The sequence below is a fragment of the Agelaius phoeniceus genome, chromosome 8 (assembly GCF_051311805.1).
Source record: "Agelaius phoeniceus isolate bAgePho1 chromosome 8, bAgePho1.hap1, whole genome shotgun sequence".
NCBI classification, from domain to species: domain Eukaryota; kingdom Metazoa; phylum Chordata; class Aves; order Passeriformes; family Icteridae; genus Agelaius; species Agelaius phoeniceus.
In genome coordinates this window covers 19354654-19364284 of record NC_135272.1, presented here as the reverse complement: position 1 = coordinate 19364284, position 9631 = coordinate 19354654, and the positions used below count along the sequence as shown (strand labels likewise).

At 40.8% G+C, this 9631-nt stretch overlaps 1 protein-coding gene across 1 annotated transcript; it reads right to left on the bottom strand.

The window, feature by feature from the left end:
- Window positions 1-481: 481 nt before the first annotated feature.
- Window positions 482-4937, bottom strand: SASS6 (SAS-6 centriolar assembly protein). Its single transcript, XM_077182174.1, has 6 exons — window positions 4819-4937; window positions 3650-3759; window positions 2717-2839; window positions 2284-2372; window positions 1745-1836; window positions 482-1655 (listed from the first exon to the last, which is right to left on the bottom strand). The coding sequence occupies exons 2-6, from the start codon at window positions 3719-3721 to the stop codon at window positions 1567-1569; spliced, it is 465 nt and encodes a 154-aa protein (XP_077038289.1). The 5' UTR covers window positions 3722-3759; window positions 4819-4937; the 3' UTR covers window positions 482-1566.
- Between the last annotated feature and the right edge of the window lie 4694 nt (window positions 4938-9631).

Genomic DNA, 9631 nt, shown 5'->3' with positions numbered 1-9631 from the left:
TATACTTCAGCAGGTGGAAAAAGTCATCTGGAGTAGTGATCCAGCCTGGAGCTTTATGTATTAGCTAAAGCAGCCCTGAGCACAGTGGAAGGGTCCCTGCTGAATAACAGCACAGCTGCTTGCAGCTGCTCCTTGTTTCCTGGGGACCCAGTGGAACAGGACCACCACAGAGCCAAGGCACCAGTCAGTGACTCAGAGCCAGCCTGGCCAGGGCTCCCTTTGGATTGCATGGCCTGGAGGGGCTGCCACTCTCGCTGTGCCAGCAGCTCCTGTGCATGGCAGGATGGACACAGGCTCAGGCACCTGAGGACTGCAGGAGAGAGGAGCTCTGCGGGGCTGGGCCTGGGGAGCAATGAGCACATGGAAAACTGCAGGAAAAGGTAAACAAAACAGAGCTGTTCTGGTGCTTACCTCAGCTGGGAATTCCAGTACTCTGGAGATGTTGGTTAGTACTACTCCTGAAAGAGTTACTAATCAGAGCTTTTGATAAAAACCATTTAATATTTTCATTAAAATGTACACATGACAAAACCAGACACAATACATTAACATGGTGCTAATTTATAAACAAATGTACACATTTCACACAGCAAAACAAACCACTGAAATGTACAATCCTCTGGGTGCACCTGAGTTAACTAAGGTAAAAGGAATGAAGTATCTTTACCAAAAGTAAGGAATGGTCATTGTAAGGGTACTGTGCCTGGCACAAGTCCACACATGCTTGTTCTGCCGGGGACACCAAGTCCCAAGGGTTATCCCAGCATTTGAACCCAGACAGCTTGTAGAACAAGCTACAGAGATGTAAGAGTATCTAAAATTTCTGTATAGTCTTACAAGTTGTAAAGTATGATTTATAAAAATTAAGTAACTTTAAGATGTTGATTAGCTACTTCACCTTTTAATGTTTTATGCATGATGGCCTGTGGAATGTAATACTGAGAGATTAACAGAAAAGTTAGGGGAACCAAGACAGAGAATTTTTAATTTTCTACCTTCAGTGAAATAATTTAGCATTTTTAGTATGAGACTATTTGTAAGTCTATATGCAATTCAAATAAGCTGGTTCCAAAATTAAGCAAGTTTTTAAAACTAAACTGTAAGGGAAGATTAGTGAGGCAGTCATGCCCCCCCATATGAGCTTGACCATTAACTGAAATGGACAGCATAGCACAGTTCTCCTGTGCTCCATTCTCTGAAAGGAGTCAAGAAATAGAAATTCAGGTAATTGTTCTCACTCAGGGAATGTACATTTCACCTGTTTTTTATAAAAAAGAGAACTTTGGTGAGTTTTTAGGATTTACAGGGTCAACAATATACTACAAAAATTCTGCACAGGCTGGTGATGTCAGGGTTGTTCCCACTAAGGCTCCTTAAGGCTTTATCTTCTTCTCCTCAGGCTCAAGCACCCTGAAGCATCAGCCAAGTTGGTCAAGATCCCTTCCTCAAAGAAAACTGGCTCATAAAATTATGTCAGTTCACGCTGATACTTTACTAACACACTATTGCAGGACATTTAAAAATCCCCCAATGGTTAAAAGAGGACTCTTACTGTAAGAACCCTGTCTATGATCCAGGAAAATAGGCTGAGGCAGGTGTCGCAGCAGTTTTTGGCGATGGCTGTGCTTTGGCTGGCAAGTAGGGCCTCAGGTACTCTGCAGAACAGCACAGGACACTGCAGTGAACCATGGCTCTCACTGCCCTTCAGGTACATTTCAAACAACACCTTCTGTTTCCTACTTACCCGAGTTAAGTGTGTTTTGACTAAGCCCTCGTAAAGGAATGCTGTCATCTTTTTTCTTGAAATACTTTGATTCCAGCCCCAGCTGATCACCACTAGAAATAGAAAGGCAAAGTAAAATTTAAAGCAAATGCAGTTTGTCATCAGTGCATTATAACATGGGCAGCTGCAGACTTGGTCAGGAAAACCTCCACTAGAAGTGCAACTACTGCATTTCATGACCTTTACCATGCAAAGTTAAACCATCACTGAGTAGCTTGAGAACAGCCTAGAACTAATTTTTTTCAGTGACCCAGCACCTGATGGCTTAGATCTGTCAGCAGGAGCAACACTGAACTGCTGCTCCTTGGGGCCCACTCCTGCAAGCACAGCTCTTCCTTTGGTTTCATAAAACCAACACAAAACTGGTGAGCATGGTAATGAAGAAAGGCAGATCACAGAACCAGGCTAGAACCTTTAGTAAGCTCCAAACACACCAAGCTGACAAAGGGCTTTATAAACTGAAATAACAAAAATCCTGAAGAGCAGTAGCTGACACTCACTTCTCCTTGTTTGCTGCATGGCCAGCTGCAGGCACTGTGTGAGCATCCGAACACCGAGTGGCTTTCAAAAGCTGTGAGTTCAACTGAACCTGCAGAGACAAAGAGCTGCAGGTTAAGACTTACTCCAGATCCGAGTTCCCTCCCCCAAGGGCATGCACAGAGCCAAATTCCCAGAGATTCCTGTTTCTACACCTCACTGGCCCTGTTGTGCAGCAAAGCCTGTGAGAAACAGCCTAAAGACAAGCATTAGCTTTGAATAACAGGCATAATGCTCAAGGCAGAGAGCCTAAGAGTAAATACAGTAAATAGCACTTTGAGAAATAGTCAAGATGTTGTGCTTTGATATTTTATACAATTGAAATAAAATTTTATATTAAATAAATAAATACAATTTTATACATTCTTAAGCAAACAAAAAAGTCAAAGTGCCTGCCTTTGATACTGGACATTGGGAATTTCCATTTTTGCTGTGTATCGGTTCCAGAAAGTTCTGGAAGGCATAGAGAGGCGAAATGGGATGACTGAGTCCTGAGCTATGAAAGGATGGTCGGTCAGGCTGTAAAACAAATAGAAACTCATCCATAAATGAGAAACATAATTTTACAAGTAACTAGAGATTAAAAATTCCAAAATTGACAACTAACTGCCATTACAAAGCCAACATTTATGTGAGTCTTCCTGATGGGAAGAAAACATCATTTTTCCAAGATTCACACAGTTAAGGAAAACATAACTTTAAAAAAGTTACATGAGATGAGCACTCTCAGCTAGTAAAAAGCTACACACCCTGTCATTGATTAAAGCAATGAATGTATCCAGCTACAAATCCAGAGTCCCCTCTGTATGAACAAGCAGCTCATCAATTCCTGTTGTCACTGTGACAGCAGAGCAGAGTACAACACAGGGTGAGAAGCAGCAAGTCACTCTATTCAACAATGACTGCAGGCTGCATTCCTTAGCCCCTGACTGTGCTGTTTCTAAAAATCATTAGTTAAGAGTATTGAATTAGTACTCTTTGGGTTTTAACCTTTACAAAGAGAATTAGTAAGTTAACCTCTCAACACAAAAAAGCCTTCTTTTTTCTGCCTTCGCTCTGCACTTCATCTTTTCCAAAGTAATTCTGTTATTGCCTTGTGTATTTTATGTAAACAAGAGCTTAGAAGATTCTCACCTACAAGGCCCAGGGCATCAAGAAGCACCCAACAGAGTTTTATATTATCAAAAAACAAACACACAGAGCCAAACCTCACCCACCCAAAACTCTAAGGCCAGAAGATGAAAGCACTTTCTTTTTCCTCTTTGAAGGCCCTGCATTTTAGCAACTGATGCCCACCTCACCAGCCTGTTATTTACAGCTCTGCCTTACCATGCTGAGAGGTGAAACAGCAGCCCTCCCACCAGCGTGGGCACTGGCAGGGCTGTCCAGCTTCTTTGCCATCTGAACTTCACTCAGCTGTCTGTTCAGCCACGTGATAACTGCAAAGAGGCAGAAAAAGCTCAAGTCCATTTGCTGCTTCTTACAAGCTGCTTGAAATGGCCACTAGGCCTTCCTCACACACAGGGACAGCTCCCTGGGTGTTTTTCCTCCCTAGTACCAGCAAAGCCATTTGTTGAAGGTCCCTCTCCCCTCCAGGCCTCAGAGCACGCACCCCACAGCCCCAGGCACCAGCCCCAAAGGAATCCCTACCTGCAGCTCTTGGCTATTGCACAGCCAGAGGCTTGTTTTCTACACATGACAATAATGGCAGCTCTTAACAAAAACCCCCAAAACTGCTCCTATCAATTTCAGTACCAGTGAGATCACTGGGTCATTTTTACAGAGGGAGAAATCAAGCTTTACAAACCTACCATTTTCATTGGTTTTCAGCAACTGCTTACTTTCTTCGAGTTTTTGTATTGTACTTTCTAGCTGCTCTTGTAGCTTGCAAACCTGTAATTCCCATAATTGTAACACTATCAGGAGTGTTATAGTACTAGTGTTATACTACTAGCTACAAACAACAACAAAAAAAGCATTTATGAAGTTATTCTAAAATTAAAGAAGTTTGAACTCAGTTTGTCACAAAAGCAAGATGGTAATTCTTTTAAAGGAAGCCCTACTTTCAGCTAGGATTTTGACAAGGTGGCAGCCAGAATCCTTTCTGACCTCTATTTTTCTATGAGTAAATAGTGCAAGGACTCTAAACAGGGGAATGTCCTGTTTAATGGAAGAAAAAGGTTCACTCTGTCCTTGTTCTTATTCCCTTCACCAACTTACCCATGAATGTGCCTTCTAAAGGGTGCTGACTCATCCATTACATTGCTTTGTTCTTGTCAAACCCTTTTGGTTGCCTTCCATATAAATGGATGGCTTTTACAAATCAGGTTAACATTAAAAATTCTGAAAGTTGCTGACACATTTAAATAAATATGTTAATAAGCAAAGAGTACATTCTATTGCATGGAAAGATTTAAGATCTTATTTCTGTAACTAAGTCAAGCCCCACAAAGTCCATACAATAGCATTTCCAGCTCACAAGGTTAACCCAGCAGTACCTCCTGCTCTTTCATGCGAAGGGATTGTCCCATCTCCTGCGATTCCCTCTGCTCTTTCTGAAGTTTCTCTTCTTTTTCTGCCAGTAGTTTTTCCTGCTGAATTGTTACTGTATTTTTCAATTTTAATTTACTCATTAGAGTTTTCAAATCTCCTTGTAATTTCTTGATAATTTCATTAGCCTATTAAAAAAAAAACCCAAGCCATGTATTACAAAAATAAACACCTAAGAATAAGGGAGATGTTGCACAAGGGAAGTGCCATGTTCAAACAAACCTTAAGGAGCTCAGCTGACAGTGATTTAATTGTTGTCTCGAGTTTTTCAATATGCCTTTGTTTTTCCTCTGTACTCTCTTCCAGTATCACCTTGAAAAGAATGTTACAAAATATAATAAGGCTGTGATCCACATTGGTTATGATTTCAAGTAGATTTAATTGTTCATAATTCTTTGAGTACTGTCCTTACAAGGAACCAGCCAGTGCTTTTCAGTCAAATTTTATAAGAACTGGATTACCCAAAATCCCATAAACTATTACTCTAGTACCACAGGATTAAATTTGAACCCAGTATACTTTTGATGCCATAATTTAGAATCTGAACTACATTTGAAAGCTGACAGGCTGTATTCATAAAAACTGGTCAGCAGCTATTCTATGGAAAGCACAATTAGGAAGGTTAAAAAAAATTAATGAAGAAACCTTTTGCTCCTGTGTCGCATCTAAGACTTCTTTTGTTCTGGTGACAAGCTGATCTTTGTCTTTGATCTCTTGTTCCAAGACAGCAACTCGTGTCTGCAGCTGATTAATGAGCTTCTCTTTTTCATGACACTCAGCATCCAGAGTTGTGTTCTCCCGGCGCAGGGACAGCACCTCCTGCTTTGCTCTTTGACATTCCTAAATGTAGGGAAGGAAGTGAATTTTATTCTTCAAGAAAACCTGTAACAGTAATTTAAACAGACATATTTAAAGAGTAAGCATAATAAGGAATAAAGAGGAAATAAATGAGCTTAATATGCTGTATTTCCTGTGACGTGCCAGGCAGGCACTGTTAATGCTCTAGCAGTAATAAGTTTAATTTTGGATATTGGGAAGGCGTACATCTTCTAATCCAGAAAGCTTTGCTTTCAGTTCTCTGACTGTGGAGTCTCCTTTGTATCTCCTCTCTGTTAGGTCTTTATTGATGACCTCGAGTTCTGAGAGCCTGTTCTGCAACTGCTGAACACTTTTCTGATGCAAATTTTCCAATTCCTTTTTCTGTTGTTCATGCTGCTGTTGGTACTGAGTTTGTGCCTGTGAGAAGCAAAGAAAAGAAGAAGTTATTCGATGACTCTGACTATTCCCACACAAGAATCTTGTTCATTCCTTCCAACCATTGTACCTGGAGAGCTCTTTCCTTCTCACTTGTCAGCTCCTGGGAGTGTTTGTTGCTCAGAGCTGTAGTGTAGGATGTCCATTCATTTTTCAGTTTGTCAAGTTCCCGGCTCTTCTCTGACAAGCTCTGTTTAAGTTTGACAAAGCACATAAAGTTTAAAAATGTAAGCATTTCAGCCAATACTAACTCTTTACTGTTACTTACTAAAAGGACATGGAATTATTAAAAAAAAAAAAAGTCTAAATTTCAGCACCAGATGCTGAAATATGTTAATTTTGTAACCAGGAAAAGTAAAGCACTGAGAAGCTGAAGAGCACTGTTCTAATGCTGTGGATAAAATAATCTTAATTTCCAATTGCATTTTTTTCCAACCACTATTCAAGAGTGAAAAAACAGCCTGCTGATGCTCTCTACCCTTGTAACACAGAGCAGTCAGGGGTAAAAACAGGGGGAAAAAAAAACTAAGTTCTTCAGTGGCATCTTTTCCTTTTTTTATTTGTAAATCTGCATTCCAATTTAGCAAATACATTCCAGTAACTCAAACTGAAGCTGCAGACATGAGGCAAACAAATATTCCATTCCAAAAATAATTCTTAACAGTTTTAATGGAATTGTTCTGTTTCATTGTGGTCCAAAAAGTCACCTTGATAAGTGCAGAATCTGACCCAAATCATTCTCTTGAAATACAGAATTACTATGCTGACTGCAAAAACCAAAATGGAGTAATTAAAGTCCAAGACTTCCAACTTATTTACTGCAGTTTCATAACTTTCCAAATAAAACAATTTCCAATGATTCATGGAATATATGAATTATATTTATCATTTATCTTCACATGACCATATATTTAGTATTCGATTTGTGTGTGCACACACAGACCTCTGCACAAAATAAAGTAAAATTCTGCTTGAGCACTGCAAGAGCTCAATTTCATTCTTCAGCTCCTGGCTTTACTCACTCTGCAGAAAAGCTACAGCAGACTATTCTCTTCAGTCAGTCTCAAGTCAATTATCTTGGCTAGGTAGTGGCTAAGCAACCAGCCTACAAAAAGGGACATTTTCCATAAATCAAAAAAGCTGCAACACACAAAAGTTAAAAATTTATGTTACCTGTTGAGTGTAGCTCAGTTGCCTGGTAAGCTCCTCTTCAGTTCTCTTAAGCTTTTCTTCCAACATCATTTTATCCTCCTATGTACAAATTGACATCAAGTCAAATCCTTAGCTCCCAAAGCAGAAGTAGCATTTAGCTCCCATTCAATCAGCACAGCCTGCCTAAGCACCCAGATACTCACTGTATTTGTGAAAAGAGCACCTTGTTAATTAAGTGTCATACTGAATAAGATATCATTAGTAAATTCAAAAGAAAAGGTATTAGGCCCACAATGTAAAAACCCCAAATTAAATTCTTACCAAATTTCTACCAGGAAATATTATCTTATTTACAAGATATGCTTACAAAGGAGTTACTTAAACAAGAGATCAACTGAAATACTGTAAATCTATGTTATTAAATTGGCTTATTAGGTGTCTGGAAACATGGCAGCACAACAGGAGAGACAAATCCCAGGCTATGAAACTGAAACAGACAGTCAAACTATGAGACCTTTAGTTTCTCACAAAATCAAACCTAGCATGCTACCAAACTGCATCAACATTCCAATTTTAATTGGCTTTTTATAGCTGTTAGTCCTTTGAAGCCCACCAAGCCTCACAATTACCAGCAGCCCGTGCTCTCCTCCAGCCCAGTGCAGAACAGACTGAAGGTTCCAGTAGGTGCTGCAGCTGCTCTGGCCACCAGCAGCACAGGCTGTGAGCAGGGCAGTGCAGCAGCCAGGGCACTCAGCAGCTGCACAGCACCTGCACTGTGTGGAGAACACCTCCCTCCTGCTGCTTCAAATGGCACTGCCTGCCTGGAAATGCATTCTCACTGCAGGGGGATGGCAGTGGAACAATTCCGATTTTACAGCATGCACCCAAGTAGCTGCATGCAATTACATATTTGGGCTAAAAGGAAAAAGAAACCAGAGCATACAGCTTGGTACATACTTCTGAATGACTCAGAATGAAAAAAATGCTTAAGTACATACAGCATTGAGGCTTAGTTGCAGTTACAATAAACTTTCATTTTACCTTAAGGCATTTCAAACAGTTGGCTAAAAACTTCTTTATCTCTGCATCAGTTCCTGGCAGGAATTTTAGAGAGAGATGGGTAAGGTGTTTGAAAGGGTTGGTCTCCACTACATTTAAAGAGACAGGTGTGTGATCTAGAGCAGGTGCTGAAGAAACTAACTGCAGCAAAAACCTGGGGAAAAACCAAGAGAATCAAATGTTTAGCATTTTTTTTCCCTGAAACTACCTGTAGATCCTAATCTATTTCCCAATAAAATATATTTGATATGTGCAGTAAAAGGCTGTCCAGTTTTTGCTCAAGAAAGAATTCTCCTCCAAAGACTAAGGTTTTGCCACATCCACCAACACATTCAGGTCAGATTGTCCTTTTCTACTGCCTCTTCTCAGTCTGAGTGACTGAGAGGCGTTTCAAGAACTCAACAGGTACACACAGAGTAACCAGGTACACACAGAGCAACGTGGCACACACTTGTGACCTACCTTGGGATATCTTTGTTCTGCTCCTGAATGCATTGCTGAAGCAGATCTATAAATTTTTGTGGGAAAGCAGAGAAGTCCACCAAGAGACCTTGCTGGGATTTCAAACTATATGAACAGACAGGAAAAAAAAATGGTAATGATATAGAGAACTGTAATTTATTTCCTATAAAATATTTTGTTTACAACATTATAAAGAACCAGTTCTGATCATTAAAGTTTACTAGCATGTCTTTTTCAACCAAAAGTGTGTCCACATATCACAAAATCACAGAAGTGCTCAGGCTGGAAGAGACCACAGTGGGTCAGCTGGTCCAAGCTCCCTGCTTGAGCAGGGGCATCCTGGAGCACTTCTTGGATAAGAATCCCCAGAGGACACTTCTGATCACAGGAGTTCTTGCAAGGGGGCTGCACTAATTAAAAACCAGAAGTTGCTGTGGTGAACAAACTTGTTCCTTTGAGTAGGCATCACCCTCAGAGCACAGCGTGGAGCAGGGATGGGAAAGGCACAGGACACAAGCACGTGACAAGGAGGGAGCCTCAGCCATTCCCTCAATCCCCCCTCGCCCATCTCTGCCCCCCCCTTCTGCACAGACACAGCAAACCCAGACAAACACCCCACGGTGCACACACAAAGCTGTGCCCCCGAGCAACAAAACACTCCTGCAAACACTGCCTTGCTTTTGCCTTTTGATCCTCACGCTGATCACACCTCCCTTTCTGAAAACAACACCAAAGCCACTCCCCCCGCCACCCCTGCCAAAACCCCTAACAAACAAAAAGAACCACACCAAAAAAACCACACCAAAACAAAGCAAAAATAAAACAAATAAATAC